This window comes from Haliaeetus leucocephalus, unplaced genomic scaffold, assembly GCF_000737465.1.
Source record: "Haliaeetus leucocephalus isolate CR32 unplaced genomic scaffold, Haliaeetus_leucocephalus-4.0 Scaffold278, whole genome shotgun sequence".
Taxonomy (NCBI): Eukaryota; Metazoa; Chordata; class Aves; order Accipitriformes; family Accipitridae; genus Haliaeetus; species Haliaeetus leucocephalus.
Window position 1 is genome coordinate 42631 of NW_010972714.1, and position 18785 is coordinate 61415.

Genomic DNA, 18785 nt, shown 5'->3' on the forward strand with positions numbered 1-18785 from the left:
GGGGGGGTGGTCTGGCCCCCCAGCCCCGAGAGCTGGGCGAGGTGGGGGGTGTGCGCCGTGCGGCGGGGACCTGGGAAGTCGGGGAGCCCCGTCCCCGCCGGGGGGTGTTGTCCCTCCATCCCTCCGCGCAGGGGGAGGGGAGCGCCGGCTCTGTTTACAGCCCGGGAAGGCTGAGCGCTCCGAAGCGCCGCGGCGTGGGTCGCAGCGGGGCCGCGTGGGGGGGTCAGGGAACCGGTGAGGGTGTCGCGCAGCCCAGCCCCCGGGAGCCCTGTCAAAATCCTGGAGCCCCGACCCCGCCGGGCGCAGGGTGTGCCTGTGGCAGGGGATTTGCAACCGGTCCGAGGTGATTTCCAGCATCGCTGGGCCTGCTCCAGCCTGCGCTGGGCAGGTGGGTGTGCAGGGTGCCCCGCGGGAGCCTCACGAAGGCGACCGGGTCTGGGAGAGGGCCGTGGTGCTGTAGAGCAGCGTGGGGGCTGGCCCCCGGCTGGGACCCCGGAGCTGCCTTTGTCCTCCGTCCTCTCTGGGACTGCCAGAGTGGGGATGCCTTTGTGTGGCCCACACCGTCGTTTAGGGGTGCGTGGGTGCTGGTGGGGAGATTGGGGTCCCAGCTGTGCGGCAGAGGTGCGTGTTGACGATACCCTGCCAGCCCACACACTGCTGCCAGGGCCGAAGGGCTGTTCCCTGCCCCGCTGCCACGGCCGCCTCTCCCCTGCCGAGGGGACGTGTGTGCACATGTTGTTTTCGTCCTCAGCGTTGCTTAAGGCACCACAGGCCGTTGGGCAAGGGCTGCCCTTAAGCCATGCTTCTAGTGGCTTCACCCTCCTCAAAGAGCAGCTTTGGGCTGGGCGGGACCCCCGCCACCTCCCACCACAGTCGCTGGGGTCCCGGGCAGTGCTGCGCTCTGTCCCCTGCATGGGACCGTGCTCCCACGTGCAGCACAACTGGGCATCCACATCCCCTGGGGTCCCTCTCCAGCCCTGCCGCCATTCCCCACTCAGCAGAGAGACCCCAAGACCTGGCTCCTCTGCAGCCACAAGAGAGGTGTCCTGCGAGGGGCCATGGCAGGCGTACAGAGGGGTCTGTATCCTCCGTGCTCGCTCCTGCCCCTGTGGAGCCATAGCCTTTCTGCTGGCCAGGTTCCTGCTATTGATCTCTGGCTTGGAGCGCACGGCAGAACCCCGGAGCAGAGGGAGGCATTTAATAATGTCAGGCATGGATATGGCTCTTTAATAATGGATGCTCCCGTGTCTTGGCCAGGCCACGGTCTGTCTTTGCCTTGCTGTTTCTGTTTTCCTGGGCCCTGCGGGAGCCACAGAATGCTCCTTGTCCCACCCATTGTTTGTGTTCTTGTGAGGCCGCTTGCATGTAGGATTTGGGGGACCGGCGGAGGTTGGGGGGTGGGAGCAGGATCAGGCGGCAGGAGCCGACGTGTGTGCATGCTGAAGAGGATGCAGGGGCAGGAGGGGGCCAGATGGGGCTTTGTGCTCATGCGGTGGGTTGAGTCCAAGAGCTCAGCAGGATGGTGGGGCAGGCCTGGGATGTGAGCTGGGGTTTGGCTGCCTGAGCTTGCGACGAGGATGGAGCTTGGCAGGGCAGTGCAGGACCTGTTTTCCTCCCACAACCCTTGTTCCTGCTGTTGCTTTTCAAGGCTGTTGGCTCACGGCTCCCTCCTCTGTGTGGCTGCTGGGTCCTGCCTCATTCCAGCCTTGGTGGGTGTGGGGGACAGGGAGGGAACCTGGACATCTCCATCCCTACGCAGGTAGCTCAGCCCTGGTGTGCAGCTGAGCCAGGGCCAGGCAGGGTGCTGGGCTACCGGCACAGGCACCTGACTGTCCTCCAGCATTAAAGCCAAAGCGTTCAGCGTGTCTGAGCCCTGGTGTCCCAAGCTAGTGCCTGGGTTGAGCCTTATCCTGCTCAAGCCAAGCACTTCTCTCAGAAAGGCTGTCTGGAGTGGACAGGAGACACCAGTGATGAAAAGCTGCCCTTTTCCCCGGGGGTTGTTCCCAGCTGGTCCCCTGCTGTGCTGCAGAGCTGGGTCCTTTCCCTCTGGAGCAGCTGGTTCTCATTGCCTTTCCCTGTGCGATTTCAGAGGTGCCAGGCCCACCTGTTTTCTCGGGTACACGGACATTGCAGCGAGCCACCTCTCCACCTCCAATAGACTGAACAGATTGAGCCAGGTGTGTTTGTGCCGGACATTTTCTCCAGCCCTTAAACCACTGTTGCATCTCTTCCCCAGATCCCTCTCTTGCTTTCTCATGTGCAGTCTGCAGCAGACACGGGGGCTGCTGGCAGCATCCTGGCTTCGCTCTCCTGGGGGCTGTATCCAGAGGTCTTCACTCATCCAGCTCTGCACCTTGTGCCCTGCTGCTGCAAATCCTCTTGGAGACGCTGCTTCCCCAGACACAGCCCTTCGGTGTGCTTGGCCCTGCACCCCATTTCCACAGTGCTGGGAGGGGGATTAGCAGCTCCCAGCATGGACAGAGCTCAGGAGAGGGCTTCAGTGCCACTGCCACCCGCCCATCTCCACTCGCTTCCCCACCAGCCTTTGAGGGTTTACGTTTACTCCCAATTTACTGGGCGCAAATAATCACACAACTCCCTCCCTCTTATCTGCTACCCTTCATCAGCGGACCTTGCCTTGTTTTACAAAGGAGGGTGGAGCGGCATGACACAGATGGGAAAACTGAGGCAGGCGGAGGTGGAAGCGAATTTGCCGAGGTCAGCCAGCCACGGCAAGGCCGGGAGCAGCCTGGCCCCACTGTCGCCACTCGGGAGCCCCGGGGAACTGGACACACGTTGTGCTGAGCAGCCGGGGACCTGCCAGCACCTCTCCTGCACTGTCACAAGGCATGCTCTGGGCTTGCTGGTGAGGGCCCGCCACAGCGGTGTGACTCCGGCGCTGCCCCAGCTCCTGGTGTGCCTGCGGTGCCGATCCTGGGAGCATGGGAGGTGAGGGCTGCTGATGCTCAAGCATTCACTGGGAGTGGGTTCTGCATGCCCTGTTCCTTTCATTTCCCTGGAGGAAGTCTGGCTTGACCAACTCCGCCTTTTCCCAGTCCCACCCAGTAAAAGACCTGTTGCACTACTGGGATTCCCGTGAGCTCAGGCGCAGCCATTGCAGACAGCTATGATATTACCGATGGCGTTGCTAGCTGCCTTACCTGCCCTCCCGTCTTTCCCCGCCGGACTCACCGGGGCAAGGGATGCAGGACGATGTCCCTGCGTGATTGTGCCTTGCCTCTGCTGGGCTGGGCTGCGGCAAGGGGATGTGCGCTGAGTGGGGCTATGTGCGAGCCTGTCCCCAGCGTGGGGTGCAGGGGGGGCTGGCTGCTGAGACCCCTGAGTGGGGAGGTGGCACGGGGGCTTCGCCCCATGTCTAGACAGGAGCGCAGGCTGTGGGGAGGGAGCAGGCCGTCTGCTCGCTCTGATTAGCATGCTCTTTAAATAAGACTCTAATTTCCGCTGTTAAAAGAGCTCAGATCCCTTGTGCCCAGGCTGGGGCTGCAGCCAGCCCCATCCCATCCCCCAGCCCCACTTGCTGGCAACAGATGGGATGGGGCTGACATGCTATGGCACCCCAGCTTGGCCACGGTACCCCCATGAAGCACCCAACGGAGGGGCCGTGTGGGGTGCTGGGGGACATTGGCAAGGGGCGAGGGCTTGCCTGGCTCCTGCGTGGCTTGTCCCCCTCGCCCTGCACCACCCCCCCCACACCCCAGCATGGCTGCCCGGCTGAGCTCAGCTCCGGGGAATGCGCTGGGATTCCTGGGCGCCGTGCCAAAGCATGGAGAGGCAAGGGAGGACGCTGGCCTGCCTGGGGAGCCTCTGCTGCCCACTGCCTTCCTCGGATAGCAGCGGGGAAGGAAACCCCCTTAGTAAGGGGCTGCATCCCACCTCGGGTCGTGGCTTGCTCCCTCCTCTGCTACACCTGCTTCTGGAGGGCAGCCAGGGCGTTGGGAGGATGCTAGCACCTGGCCAGACTGGGTAAACTGGCCAGTGCATGTGGGAGGCCGTGGGAAGCCCAAGGGAGCATAACCCGTTCCCTGCCAGCCTGGGCAGGGGCTCACCTTGAGCTGTGGAGCATGCAGGGGAGATGGCAGGATGGGGCCTCACAAGCGAGTTCAGGGTGCTGGGCACCCTCAAGGAGGTCTTGCTCCATGTGTGTGAGGCTGGGGCTGTCCTGGGAGCCCCTAGAGCCCTCTCTGCCCCTGGGGACAGAGTCCTGAAGCAGACCACTAGGGCAGGGCTGTGCTGGCTGGGGGCTCTTGAGGTCCCTGGGAGAAATCCCAGGGAAGGGTCTTTCACCAGACCTTCTCTCCCCGAGGCTGCCTCTCCTCCAGGATTAAGGTGTTAGACGCCGTGCAGCTCCACTTGGACCTGACCCAGCCTATTGCAATGGCAGGAGGCTTATTAACGAGGAATTAAGCCATGGGCACGTCCCAGCTATGTGGGGCTGAGCCAGTGCCCACCGGGGGCTGCTCGCTGATGCAGGGATGCTGCTGCTGATGGGGACCTGGCCAGCCCCACGGTGGACGGCCACCAAGTGCCAGCACTGTGCGTGCCGCCCAGTGTTCCTATCGTGGGCGCGTGGTGCCAGAGCCTTGCCGCCCGCAGCCATCCTGGCGGGGCCAAGCCTGCCTGCATCTTCGAGCCGGGTGCTGGCGCCTGACAGCTGCTGGTGCCAGCCAAACCAACCAAGCCAGTCCTGCCAGCCCGGCACGGCGTGGGAAGGGAAGGCAGCACTGCCGCCGGGTGAGCTGAGTTGGGAGCGCTGGGCTTTGCTGGGCAGCACCCAGCACCGGGGGCTTGGTGGGGCTTGGGGATCCCGCCGGCCTCATCCAGGCTCTGGCTTCCTTGTCCCTGGCTCTGCAAGGAGCTGGAGGGGCAAAGGGATACCCTGCCCACCCTGCTTTGGCCAGGGAGGTCCCCTCCTTAAAACCGGCACAGCCACCAAAGCCAGGCTAGGAGCCCCGTTTCTGTGTTTGGTGCTGCCTCCAGCTGCCCTGCACACAGGGATGAGGTGGACAAAAGGCAGCGATGGTGGGGATGGGACGGGGGTGCCCCTTGCCCTGCCAGCTGGTGCAGGTGTGGGCAGGGAGCCCTAGGACACTGGGATGGGGCTGACAGCAGTGCCAGGTGCTGCAGGACAGTGATGGGGTGGGGTGAGCAGGGTGATGGGCATGGGGAGGACCTGGGGTGCCATTAGATGGGGAGCCCTGGGTGTGCACAGGGCTGGAGGAGCCATGCTCCCCACAGCGGGGACTGCGCCATCACCTTGGGATGGGCTCTCCCTGAACCCAGGAGCTTTGTCCAGTGCTCAGTGAGAAGGAGGTGTGGGGGAATCCATCCTCCTTTCTCCCCACAGCGTGGTGGGGGGCCGGGATGGGGACCCACAGTGACAGTTGTCTGGGGGGTCCCCTCCTTGCTCATCCAGGGTCTATCCTGATCTCTGCTGCCACACGGACCCTGCCTGCAGGCCAGGAGTGCCGGCTGGCTGGCTGCAGGTGACGCAGGTGTAACAGGAGCGGGGTGCCCACGGGCAGACGGCTGCTGAATTATTCAGAGCCTCTCCACGAACTCAATGAGCTGGTGGTGGCACGGCGGGGTCGGAATGGGCTAGGCTATTGTCTCTTGCTTCCGCTCTGCCTGGGGCTGGTTTGGCCTTGGTGCACCCATACCTGTAAAGGGATCTTTATAAAGCACTAATTTCCCCCCAGGCCCTTTGGGAGGGGGAGCTACTGCCCATCCCCTGGGTATTGGGTGCTGGATGGGTCCCCATCTCACTGTGCACCCCAGGACAACTGCTGCCCAAAACAACGCCAGCCATGGGGTAGGAAGAGAGCCCCAGAGCGTCCCAGCACACCAGCCTCCCCCTGTTGTGATGGGGACAGGGGCCAAGCTGTGAGCAGGATGGGGGACACGAGGGACCCTTCCTCCAGCCAGGCCCCCCCGTGTTTTGCCTGGGGAGGTGATCCCTAAGGCGGGGTGGGGGGGAAGGGGAGGCAGGGGCTGGCACCGGCACAGCAGCCTCAATCGGCATCGACTAAAAAGGAGAAGAGTGAGGAGCTGACGGCAGCGCCGAGGAATGCCTGTGCCTCCATGCACAGCTCAGTGTGTGCTGGGGGGCAGCTGGGATCTGCTGGGTTGTCCCCCCCTACCAGCTGCTGCTCCAGGAGGGTCCCATCCCACCCTGAGCGCCCGTTCAGGAGGGGACCCTCAGCACTGGTTCGGCCCCCTCCAGCGCGGTGCTGGGGCGGTGCTGGGGCAGGGGATCCCGTGCTTGTCCCTCGCTCTGCAAGGACGGGGGTGTCCATGCTTGGCCACGCTCCCAGCTGCTGTTCCTGGTGAGGGGCCAGGCTTCCAGCTCGCATGACAGCGACGGGCTGGGGCCAGCTAAATATACAGTGTTGTCCGAGCGCCGTGCCCCACCAGGCTAGGGTCATGCACCAGGGTGGTGTTGGCCGCCCCTGGGGCTGGTTCAAGGGGCAATGTGCCCCCTCTGTCCTCCACCCCATGCTGGTAGCATCTGGCTGGGTGGTCCTGACCTGAAAAAAGCTCTTCCTGGTGTGCCCCAATCCTGCACCTGCCTGTCCTTGCAGCAGGATTGGGGTCACAGCTTGCAGGAGCTGCTGTGGCCTCTCCGGGAGGGCTGGACAGTGTAGCATGGAGGGGTCAGGACAGCAAGCGGGGTGCACTGGGGAGGATAGAGATGTGCATCATCGGCACTGGCAGTCCTTGGGGTGCTGCTGTGCCAGGAGAGCTCCCCCCATAACCCTGGCAGTCCTTGGGGTGCTGCTGTGCCAGGAGAGCTCCCCCTGTAACCCTAGCGGTCCCTGGGGTGCCCTGTGCTTTGGGTGCATGGGGTGCTCAGCTCCTACCTCTAGGGCTGGGGTGGATGCCGGGTGCAGGCTGGTGTCTGGGGTAACTGTGGAGACACGTGGGGCTCAGCCTCCCTTGTACCTCCCTCCAGGTGCGGCACCGCCAGTCGGGGCAGATCATGGTGCTGAAGATGAACAAGCTGATCAGCAACCGAGCCAACATGCTGCGGGAGGTGCAACTGATGAACCGTCTCTCGCACCCCAACATCCTCAGGTAGGACCTGCTCCCCCACTGTCGTCCCTGTTGCCCCCCCGTTTCTCTAGCCTGGGGGATTGGAGCTACCACTGGCACTGGATGAGCTCCTGGGGCAGGTCCCCTCCGCAGCTACCCTCAGGTCCCCTCTATCTCGCAGGTTGATGGGGGTGTGCGTGCACCAGGGACAGCTGCATGCGCTGACAGAGGTGAGAGCGGGGCAATGGCTGTGAGTCTTGGGGTTCCTGCAGGCCTGGGGAAGGGACAGTGATGGCCCTGGGGACATTTTCCAGCCCATGGCACGCATGCAGGGCAAGGTCTACTGGGGGGCTGTGTCATAGGGTGGTTGAGGGATGTGTTGGCGTGAGAGGTGGGCGTCCAGCATTATGGGAGGGAACTGGGGAGCAGTGATGTGGCGGCCTGGCTCTTCCCATCAGTACATCAACGGTGGGAACCTGGAGCAGCTGCTGGACAGCGCTGTGCCCCTCTCCTGGTCCATACGTGTCAAGCTGGCGCTCGACATTGCCTGTGGCCTGCGCTACCTGCACTCCAAGGGCATCTTTCACCGTGACCTCACCTCCAAGGTACAGAATGCTCCAAGGCATCCCATTGTCCTCGTCCCATACCCTTGTTGCTGCCCCAAGCATGGCCGGCTGGGGAGCAGGAGGCTGTGCTGTGCGGTGCGGTGGCCAGTGAGGCAGGGCTGGTGCGGTTGGTGTGACGGGGGGTCCTCCTGTGCCCCCAGAACTGCCTGGTGCGCTGCGAGGCCAATGGCTACACGGCTGTAGTGGGTGACTTTGGCTTGGCGGAGAAGATCCCCACCTACAGGTGCGTGGGCAGTGTCCATCCCCATCCTTGGAGTGGGGGGTTTCCAGCCCACTTGGAGCAGGAGCTGGGGAGGGATGGACATTTGGGATGTGGCTAGAAGGGCAGGGATTTGGGGTGGTGGGGGTAGTCCCCGGCAGTGGGGACTCATGGGGCAGATGGACACGTTTGGAGCTGTCTAAGAGGGGATGGAGAAGGGGATGGTGTGGGCGGGGAGAGATGAGTTTGTGGGTTGCGTGGAGAAGGGTTAGCCCAGGAAGGGAGATGGAGATGGTGATTTGGGCTGCCCCAGTGGGAAGATGGGAGGTTGGACAGGGACAGGGGACTGTGGGCAGCCCTTGATGTCTCACCATGTCTCCCAGTGAGAACAGCGAGAAGGAGCCTCTGGCTGTGGTGGGCTCCCCGTACTGGATGGCACCTGAGGTGCTGCGAGGGGAGATCTACAATGAGAAGGTGAGGCTCCGTGGCTGCCGTGCGTGGGGCTTTATCCAGGCTTGCGCCGCCAGTGGTTTGCAGGATTTGCAGCCCTGGGGGTGGTCGGAAACACAGAGGGAAGGAACTGGGCATCCCCGGGTGGCGAGGTCGCAGGGTCCCCCGGTGTGGCTCTGCAGGGAGAAGGGGGGCTGTGGGTTCACAGAATGGTGGGCAGATCACCTCGGGGCTGCAGGGCCCCCCGTGACTCCCTGCTCTCTGCAGGCCGATGTGTTCGCGTACGGCATCATCCTGTGCGAGACCATCGCTCGTATCCCCGCTGACCCTGACTACCTGCCCCGCACCGAGGTGACTCCCTGGGATGGGGATGGGGAGGGAGGGTGGCGGGCAGCAGCACGGGAGCTGGGACCGCTTCACCAAGTGAGGGGGATCATCCTTCTGTGCTGGGCAGAGCCCTGTGTGCAGGAGCTGCCCCGCATCTCACGGCAATGGTGTTGTGTCCCAAATGCTGCCCGGAGAGGGATGCTCTCTGCCAATAACCTGTCCTCGGAGCCCGTAGTCAGCCTGGGTGGGAGAAGGGGACAGTTGGATTCAGGCAGAGAGCAGTAGGGATCTGTGTCCCAGCATCCCCCAGCCTTGCTCCAACTTGGGGTGACCCCAGGGTCCCTTCTTGCTGTGCCCCAGCCAGGGCACTGCCAGGTCCACAGCCCTGGGTGTCACACAGTCATTGTGGGGAGGAGGGACCAGGCCATCCCAGGTAGCCTGGTCTGTGTGGTGCCCCAGGGGACCCACTCTTCTTTCTCTTGGCACAGAATTTTGGTCTGGATGTCGCCACTTTCTGCACCATGGTGGGAATCGACTGCCCGGCAGCCTTCCTCCAGCTCGCTTTCCACTGCTGCAGTGTGAGCCTCCATCTCCACTGTCCTTCCCTGCCTGGGCAGCCGGGCAGGACAGGCAGCCTTGCCTGCACAGGGGGAGAAGCAGGGAGCTGCCATAGCTGGGCAGCTTGGGGTGCTTGAGGGGGGCCGCAGACCTGACGGGGAACCCCTCCTGCCCGCAGATGGAGCCCACCTCCCGCCCCTCATTCCTGGAAATCACACAGTGCCTGGAGGGCATCCTGCAGCACCAGCCAGGCGCTGAGGGCACCGGGGCCACCCTCTCTTGCAGCGGGGAGAGCCTGCCTACGCCTGGGACGGCGGGCACGCTCAATGGTATGTGGGCACCCTGGGGACAGACCACGGTGGGGTGCCAGGAGCGGGGATGTGGGTTGTCCCATCCTACCCCAGCAGCTGTAGTGGAAGGAGACAGGGGTTGCATGAGGTCTGCAGGATGGAGCCAGTCACTGTTCCCCCCCCTCGGGGTGCTCCCCTGGGTTGTTGGGTGCCTGGCACCCCGTGGCACCCCACGCCGGCAGCTGGTGACCCGCTTCTGTGCCCGTGCCCAGGGGTAGCCGGGAGGGCAGCCGGCCGCGCCGAGCAGTCGCCCCTGCGCGAGCTGGGGACGCAGCACCTACAGCCAGACCAGCGCCTGTCTCGCAGCCAGTCCGACATGTTCTCCCCCAAATCGCCCACGCTGCTGCAGCCCCCGGAGCCTTGTGGCGAGGCCAGGACCAAGGAGACGTCCCCCCGCGTCAATCCCTTCTCCCAGCGCGAGGACCTGAAGGGAGGGAAGATCAAGCTCTTCGACACACCAAGCAAGTCGGTCATCTCGCTTACCTTCGACCTGCCGCCTCCTGCCCCGCTCCAGCTCAGTACCCCCGTGACGCCCGATCCCGCCGTGGAGGTGCAGTGTGACTTCTCGGCCCCCACTGCCACCCCCCGCAGGTGCCACTCGCTGCCCGCCTCCCCCGAGCTGCCCCACCGGGGGGGCCTGGCGCTGGGCGTGGGGTCCCCCCGTCCTGACGACAACCCCCAGCCCCCTGCCCTCCTTCCTCCCCCAGCCTGGGGACGAGCCCCCCCCCTCTGCCCCAGGGTGGAGGAGCAGACGGACCGCGGCCCCGAGAGCCCCGAGCCGCTGCAGCCCCCTCCGCCACCCCCCAACAGCAACTTCATCCGCACAGCATCCTCGGGCGCCCAAACCTGGCAGCCAGAGCCGCAAGCCCCCAGTGGGCTCTTTTTCAACAACAACCACGTGGTGGTCAGCAAACCCCTGGCTTGGGGGAGCGGGCTGGAGCACGGCTTCTCCGAGCTTAGCATCCCCAGTACGGCGGCGCTGGAGCAGACGGAGCGTGCGGCCATGCTGCCCGGGCACAGCTCCGGCACCGCGCTGGAGCAGGACGAGGTGCTGCCGTGCCCCGGCTGCTGCCTGGGTCCCTTCAGCTTCGCCTCCGTCTGCCACCGGCCAGCACCCAGCCCGCCCCGCTACCAGAACCTCAGCTGCGAAGCCAAGAGCCTCCTCTGCCATGACCGGGGCCGCCACCAGAAAGCCCCGGGGCCGGTGCTGGCGGAGCCCAGCCTGAAGCTGCCGGAGGCGCAGTCCTAGTGGCGGGGACCCCCGGGGAGAGGGGCCGCATCGGGCCGCCCCTCGGACCCTTCCGCAGCCACAGTGCAGGGCAGGCGTCGGAGCCTGGCGCGTCCCCACGGTCTGTCCTTGCTCTCTCCGTGCTTGGTGGCCGCCAGTGGCCGTGGTGCCCCGTGCTGTGGCCGCCACGGCGCTGCCCAGGCGCTCGGGCACACGTCCCACCAGGATTGGCCTCGGGGGTCTGCGGGGAGCCCTGGGGGCGGGCTGGGTCCCTGCCGGGGACTGAAGTGCAATAACACCCCTGCCCCAAGTGAGCTCCAGCACCGGCCCAGGCGGCAGGGCTGGTCCCCCGCGGAGCCCCCGGGGCTCAAACCCTGGATGCAGGACCCCACTTCCCTGAGGGCTCACCCCTCTGTGGGCTCTCACAGAGGGGCGTGCAAAGAGCCTGCTCCCCTGGGAGAACCCCCAGGCTGGGGGGTGAGCGGGGCCAGGCTAGGGGCAGAGGGGTCAGCGTGTGTATGTGTGTGTTGAGGGACCCTGTGGGGCTGGTGGGTATCCCCATGTATCCCCACAAGCGTGGGGAGAGCAGCTGGCCCCTGACACGGGGAAAGGCATGTAGGGGGCCAGGAGAGAGGTGATGCCCATGCAGCAGTACAGGGGGAGGATTGCCAGTGCTGGGGTTGCCCCTGCCCACCCAACGCTGAGGGCTGGGTGCTGAGTCACGTCCCCCCGACACATGGGGTTGGCAGTGGGGTGCTGGCCGAAGGAGTGGGTGCCATCCTGGCACCAGGGGAAGGGGCCAGTGGGCAGCACAGATGGGCTGCCCAGCCCCTGGCAAGGGTGGGAGCCGGCTTTCCTCCCTCCTGCACAATGCACTGGTGAATGCAGAACTCTTGTGTTTTTTATTATTAATAATAATAATTGCTAGTAATATATACCCAGCTTATTTAAAGTGTTCAATAAAAACTGAATGTCCCAGCAACTCAGGCTGCCGCTTCTGTCTCTTAGATGCACGTCAGACCCAGAGGGGAGCCTGGCCCCACAAGGTTGCACAGGCTTCCTTGGGGCTTCTGGGAAGCCCCTCAGGGACCACAAGCCAGCCTAGCTCAGCCCAAGATCTCCATGTCCCCAAAGTGGCCATCTCAGTTGAAATGGTTTCAGTCAAATTCCCATTTATTATTTAGCTTCTTTGGGTTCATGCCTTTGAGTCCGTGTTTGTGGTGGTACACAAGAAAGCAAAGAGCAGACAAACCGTGTCTCTTTATTGCTACAAAGTGGGTGCAGCCAGCGGACAAAGAGTGACATGTGCCACCTCCAGAAAGCCTGCCTTTAACACTCTCTTGCTCTTCAAGCAAGCTAATTCACACAGCAATTAACTATATATGGCACACACGACACTGTAATAAACTGAGAGTGTCTTTGCCTGATTGAACATGACTTCCTCTGCTCTTGCCTGGCTGCAATGTTACATCAGGGCTATTTTGCTTAATCTGTGCGTGTGCACATGTGTAGTAACTATTTAAAGTCCTGATGTAGTAACTATTTAAAGTCCTGATGACTTGTCTCGCAAAGCGTCAGTCCGCTGCAAGTGCCAGTTGCTTTTGCTTTTGAAAGGCACCATCACATCGTACAATCCTAAAGGTCATTGCTCTACTTTCTAATCAGCAAAAAAACCTTCAACTGCCAGCACAGGCACCAGCTGGTTCAGGCGCAGCTTCCCCCCTTGGGCGCCAAGGCTTTGCCAAGGCTATTGCTTGCTGGGATGCCTGAAAGCTGTGGCCAAGCTGCTCCTGGGATGGGCCCAGGCAGAAAGTTCCTGCTGTGGGGAGGGGACCTGGCCGGCTGTGGGGCTGGGCCGTCCCCTACTCCCACGTCCTTCCCTGCCAGCACCGCAGCTCACTCTGTGCTGGGGATATTACATGGCTGCAGCGCTAAGCATCAGGACTTGCTCTGCTCTGTGGCTGGGTCTGGGCTCCCCATCGTACACCAGCCCCTGTGCTCAGGAAGACCCAGCATACACCATGCAGGTGTGGGGCTGAGCTGTGGGGCCCGTACTGCTCTGTTGAAGCACATCAGCTGGGGGGGAAATGGCCACTGCTGCCTCTTCCCCCAGCCTCCATGATGCTGGAGCATCATGGCATTGCTGGGAAGGACCTGGGCAGCCCATGAGCAGGGGTCTGTGAGAGGGAAGGGGGTTGCTCGCATGGAAGGGACGTCGCAGGTGGGGGGGCAGCAAGGCTGAAGCGGAGGCGGTGCAGGGTGCAGGCGCTGCAAGGGAAGGCAGAGGGTGAGGTGCTTGCCCAGCCTCCATTGCACACAGCAGGGGCTGGAAAGGCAGCTTGCAAAGGATTTTCCCCCATATTGCCCCTTTGCTGCACCACAGCTTGCAGGGGTCTTTTGAGCTACCACAGACCAGGGGCTCCCATGGCAGCGAAGGGATGGAGGCAGGCTCCACGCAGCACAGGAAGGTGCCTGCATCCCTATCCCTTTCCAAGGGAGGGGGTCAACATGCCCCATGCAGAGCCCCAGGCTCGCCGCTTTCCTCCATACACACCCCACGGGCCCCGCGCACCCCAGGGCTCAGCAGAGCCTGGCAGGGGCACACTCACCGCAGCGGTGCTGGGGTCAGCGGCCATCACCCCATGAAAGGGGAGCTCGGCCCTGCCGCCTTCTCACAGATCCAGAGGTGCAGGTCGTCGGGACCGGCGCACTGAGCGGGTTTGATGTTCCCGCGGCTTATTATGGCACAGGATCCGTTTGACTTTGACTGCCATGGCCTGGATGGGGAAATGACACATTAGGGGGCTGCCACTGCCCTATCTGCTACCCACTGCCGAGGCAGCTGTGGCTGCTGACGGCTGCCTCTTGTACAGTTGCATGGAAGGGGTTGATGCTGCAGTTGAAGTGGCGATCCCCCAGTCCTCTCCTACTGATTTCACAGGCTGAAGCCTCAGCTGACACATCTCTGCTGTTACTTGGGCAGGCTGAGAAACCCCTCTGCAAAAGGCTTGCATTGCTTGTGACTCCCCTTAGCCTCCCCCCTGCTTGAATCTCAGCCTCGCTGCTGGGGGTATTTCATCCCTGCAGCACCCAGTGGTGGGGAGAGGCCGGTCCTCCCCAAGGTCATGTGGATGGCCAGAGGAGCTGCCCCGGGCCACGAGGCCGTGGTGGGGTGCAGCCCCCCATGGTGGGGCTGAGGATGGAGGAGCGTCAGGCAGAGGGTAGGGGCTGGGTACCCAGCACCCAGCCAGACGGGTCTGTTCCTCCCCACTGCTCTCAGACACTGCAAAAGGAAGCGGTGGTGAGCTGGGGAGGGGGTGCACGTGGTGGGGAGGAGCCCGGGACCCTCTGCAGGCGGGAAGGCTTGATTTCCCCTTGAGGAGGAACCAGCCACGCATGTGGGAGACAGAGGAGGTGCTCGAACGCTTTGTCTAGACCCCAAATAAAACTTGTGGTTTCTTTTGTCCCCTCTCGCTGCCTCCTGCTTGCACGTGCCCCTCTAAGTCTTGGCTTTCCATTTGCACAGCCTCTAAGCACCTCATCACACCACTGCACCCACCTCCCCTTGGCCTCAGCTGCTTTGATGCTCTTTGTTGCCTGGTGCTTGTGCCTGGGGCCGGGTACCAGCGGGATTTAAAATGCTCCCTAAAGCTGTGCTGGAAGAGAGGGGGTTTTGTCAAGAGGCTGTGCTGCCAGGTACCTTTCATAAAGGGAGCCGTCCACCCAGAACCAGGCATCCGACACCCCATCACCATCCGGGTCCTCTTCCTCCAGCCAGCCATAGTCATACCAGGGAAAACTGCCCTTCTGCAGCCCAATCCAGTATGGGATGTCTGCGTTCTTCAGGAAAGCCTGGGGAAGGCAAAAAAGGGCCTTTTAGTGGCTTTTCCATGGTACCTATGTGCTGCAGTGTTTGCAGGGGGTGGTTATCTCCCCAAGGAGCCCCTGGGGCTGGAGCTCCCTGGGGCAGGACAGCTGAGCAGCACTGGTGCCCTGCTCCAGCTTGGGCAGCATCCAGGGGTGCCAGAGCATCTCTGCCCTATTTCCACCAGCAGCCATGCGCTCCAGAAATCAGCCTTGCACCCTCCAATGTTTCGGCAGGCCAGGGGCCCCCGGACCCAGAGTGGTGCTGGCCCACCTGGGAGCCCAGAGCTGGATGCCCCAGCTCCTGCCCTCAGCTCCCCCAGCACCCTACCGGCACAGTCCAGCGAGTCCAGGATTTGGTGACCAGGAGCTGAGAATATTTCTTGTCACACTCATCTCTGCTGTCCTCCCATGTCTTCTTCTCTGACGAGATGAAGAGGCACTTGCCCCTGTATAGCAGCCAGCCAGAAGGGCAGCAATCTGGGGGCAGGGGCACAACTCAGGTACTTGCTCAGCTACAGATGCCCTGGGGGGGGGACCAGAAACAGCCCCACATATTCCCAGCAGGCGTCACAGGCTCAGCCTCTGCTCCAAGCATAGCTTCAGCCTTTGGACCACCCTGTCCCTACCATGTGGCCAAAAAAGCAGGGGCTTGTGCCTTGGCACTGTACCTGCTGAGAGGTGCCAGTCCTCTGGGGCACCCATCCCTGCTACACCATCGCCCTACCTATAGCCGTGCAGGACCGCAGGATGGCCACAGTGCTCTCACTGTTGTTGAGCTCCCTCTGCACCTCCTGCATCTCCTTCTCCATCTTCCCCAGGATCCCCCTGGTGCGCCCCAGCTCGGCGTTCAGGCTCCCCAGCTCCAGCTGGCTGCTGTTGCCCTCCCGCCAGGCTCGCTGCAGCTCCTCTCTGGCCCACGCCAGCTCCAGCCGCGTCTGCTCCAGGCTCTGCTCCCGCGCGCTCACCTCCTGCGAGAGGCGGCCCTGCTCGGCCGCGTGCTCACGGGAGGCATCCTGCAGGCTGCGGGTGACCTGCCAGTCTGGGGACACGGGGGGTGAGCTGGGGCACGGGGATGGGACAGCCAGGGCATGGGGATGTGGGACTGATCCTGCTCGGGGGGGAGGATGGGCAGGGCAAGGCAGGGAGGTGTCCATGCTGGATGGGAAAGACATGGCAGGGAAGTGTACGTTCAGGGGCTGGGCAGGACCTGGCAAGGGAAGAGCAGGGCAAGGCAGGACAGGGTGTAGGAGCAGACAGACAGGGCAGGGGCAGGGAGAGTACAGCAGTAGAAGGCTGGGCAACTGGAAGGGAAAGGAGCAGAAATGGCGAATGAGGTGGGGAATGTGGGTGATGGGAGGCAAGGGGGGTACCCATGATGTCCAAGGGATATGGGCCAGCTTGTGGCAGACAGGGCAGAGGGACACAGCCATGAGCAGTGTGTGTAGGCATGTCTCTGTTCACCCCCGCCATTCACCCATGGCACCCAGCCCAGCCCAGCTGCCTCCCTCTCCCCGTGCTGCCCAGCCAGCCCCTGCCCCAGAAGTGCCCACCCCCCAGACTCACAGCAAGCCCCCAGGGCCACAGTGGCCACCACCAGCAGCAGGCATGTTACCAGTAGCCCCACAGGGATGCACAACCGCCAGGGCCAGCGCCCTGCAAGACACAAATGACCACAGGCGTCAGCTGTTGAGCTGGGAAACCCCTGGCAGCCCCCAGACCTCCTGCCTGCTGGCAGAGGAGTGGTAGCATGATGGCACAGGTGGCACAGTGTGGGCGCTTCCTCTTTTCAAGGATGGAAGTGGGAGCACCCCAAAACACCACCCACTGCCCACGCCAGGACCTCCCCGGATCCCCTGGGCTCCAGCTGGGCACTCACCTGGGCTGGGCTGGTCCTCATCCCCATCCTGCCCCGCTGGTGCCGATTGCATGTTCTCGTAGGGGCTCTCCGCTTCATCCATGCCAAGGGCTGTTGGAGGAAGGCAGGGGAGAGCGGTTGAGTCCACGGGGCTGGGCATGGCGGGGGCATTTCCGGGGGGGGGTCCCATGGGCTCTCACCTGCCTCCAGTGCCTGGCTGGCCATGCTCCGGCCCCCCATCACCTTGGCAAACCTCAAGTCAGCATAAACCACGCTCTGGGCCATGTGGGCAAGCACTGGGCAAGCCCTGAGCCCTGCTGGCTCCCAGCCTGCCCTTGGGATGCCTTTGTGGGATGGTCCTCCTCCCTGGTGATTGTGCCGTCTCTCGGGGTGCAAAGGAGAAGTGCAGCCAGTGTCTGCAGAAGCAGAAGTTTGCTCTGAGCTGCAGCAGATGGGACCAGCGAGGCACGGCTGGGGGGACCAGCACCCTCTCATTGGTCCCAGCGCCACTGGCCCATCCCCTCCCACGCCCCGAAAGTGGTCACGGTCCCCCCAGGCACATGGCAGCCTGAGGTCAGGGCAGGCAGAGCAAAGATGGAACCAAATCCCTCGGCCAAGAGAGAGCTGGGTGAAAGCAGGGCCAGCCTGGACACAGGAGCACATTGCCCTGGGGACAGCCCTGTGGAAGGCTGGAGGTCTTCGCGGATGCGGATTTCCCCTCCCGGCCTCTGGGAATGGGAATTTCCCCATGAGGTAGCTTGTGCCACTGCCGCTCATCCTCTCCCTGGTCCCCTCCTAGAAGACTCTGGCTCGGCATCTCTCCAACACCCCCCCCCAGAGAGTTGCATAGAGCAATGACACCTGCTTTGCCTTCCCTTCCCCAGACCACAACCCCACTACTCACAACATCTCTTCCTCGGTCCCAACATCCAGCCCCTCAGCATCTCAGAGGTTTCTACTGAACTGTATTTGGAGAAAAGCAGGTTTCAGAAGGGGCACTGAGTTGGGGACCAGCTGGGTACATCTGGACACAGCCAGTTGCTGGAACAGGACTGCAGGTGTGCAGGGGTGCTGGTGGAGCACAGCATTGCAAGGCCACTCTCCATCATCTCTGCAAGGGCAGGAGAAGTCCTTCATCACTGGAGAAAGGCAAAAATCATGGCCACCCTCAAGGAGGACAGGAAGGAGTTATGGAAAACTAAAGGTTGAGCAGCTTCGACGCAATCCCCAGGAAGAAGATGGAGCACATCCTCTTGGGCACACAGTGGTCCAGGCCCAGGGAGGACATGGCAGTGTCTGGGGGGAGCCCAGCAGAATTTACCAAGGGCAAGTGGTGCCTGCCCAACCTGCCTGCCTGCTGCTGTGGGAACACTGGGCTGGGGATGAGGGGAGAGCAATGGGGGCCATTTACCATGAGCCTTCAAGGTGTGGGACATGGTCCCCTGTGGTGTCCTTGCTGGCAGAGTGGGGAGATGTGGCCAGGAGAAGGGGAGAAGAGCAAGAGCTCATGCTGCAACATGGAAACCTGTTTTAGGCATTAGGGCAAACATTTCTGCATGGTAGTGATGCTCAAACGCCGGAGCAGAGCACAGACAGGGGGAACCTCCAGCCCCAGAGCCACATGTTCCCACGTGCGCTGCCCCAGGGATCTGGGTTGATTCTCAGTAGGCTGAGTCCTGCAGCTCTGCCCAATGCCCCAGCCTGGAGCTGTACCCCCCCACTGCCATCCCAGGGGACCCTGAGCAGTTTTGGGGCGTGGAAGGGGGCAGGATGGAAGCACCAGAGCCAATGGCAGGGCACTGGTCCCCGTAGCTGGGCTGTCCTGCTCCTGTCTGCCATACAGCACAGTAAACTTCTGCTTCTGCAGAAACCAGCCACACTTCTCCTTTGCAGGTCTGAGAGAGGGGGCAACTGCAGCAGAGCAGGAACCACCAGGGCCATCGGGGCAGCCCAGGGCATGGCCCAGAGCGTGATCTACGCCGACTTGAAGTTTGCCACAGCCCCGCCAGTCACGGCCCCCACCTGCCCCGCAGCCCCCGATGAGGACGACAGCCCCTATGAGAACGTGCCGCTGGGGACGGTGACTGCAGCACCCAGCCCAGGTGAGAGCCCAGCCACGGGCACCGCTGCGGGGATGCCCCGACATGGCGTGGGCAGTGAGTGGTGGCAGTGGGACCACGGGGTGATGCCCATGGGTGCACATCTCTTGCAGGGTGCTGGCACCGGCGTTGGCGCATCCCTGCACGGCTGCTGGCCGCCCGCCCGCCGCCGCGCG

The 18785-nt window shown here is 63.1% G+C and overlaps 2 protein-coding genes across 2 annotated transcripts in view; one reads left to right on the top strand and one right to left on the bottom strand.

The window, feature by feature from the left end:
- The window catches only part of TESK1 (testis-specific kinase 1), a 16662-nt gene extending 5853 nt beyond the window's left edge, over positions 1-10809 (top strand). Inside the window, exons 4-12 of the mRNA XM_010569867.1 lie at positions 6971-7092; positions 7232-7280; positions 7509-7655; positions 7817-7899; positions 8259-8349; positions 8593-8676; positions 9141-9230; positions 9389-9539; positions 9773-10809. Coding sequence (XP_010568169.1) covers positions 6971-7092; positions 7232-7280; positions 7509-7655; positions 7817-7899; positions 8259-8349; positions 8593-8676; positions 9141-9230; positions 9389-9539; positions 9773-10809 — 1854 coding nt within the window. The remainder of the gene's footprint in view (positions 1-6970; positions 7093-7231; positions 7281-7508; positions 7656-7816; positions 7900-8258; positions 8350-8592; positions 8677-9140; positions 9231-9388; positions 9540-9772) is intronic.
- Positions 10810-13423: 2614 nt separating this feature from the next.
- Positions 13424-16795, bottom strand: CD72 (CD72 molecule). Its single transcript, XM_010569868.1, has 7 exons — positions 16711-16795; positions 16532-16621; positions 16219-16308; positions 15380-15694; positions 14984-15132; positions 14489-14640; positions 13424-13565 (listed from the first exon to the last, which is right to left on the bottom strand). Exons 1-7 carry the CDS (start codon positions 16793-16795, stop codon positions 13424-13426), a joined length of 1023 nt encoding a protein of 340 aa, XP_010568170.1.
- Positions 16796-18785: the final 1990 nt, after the last annotated feature.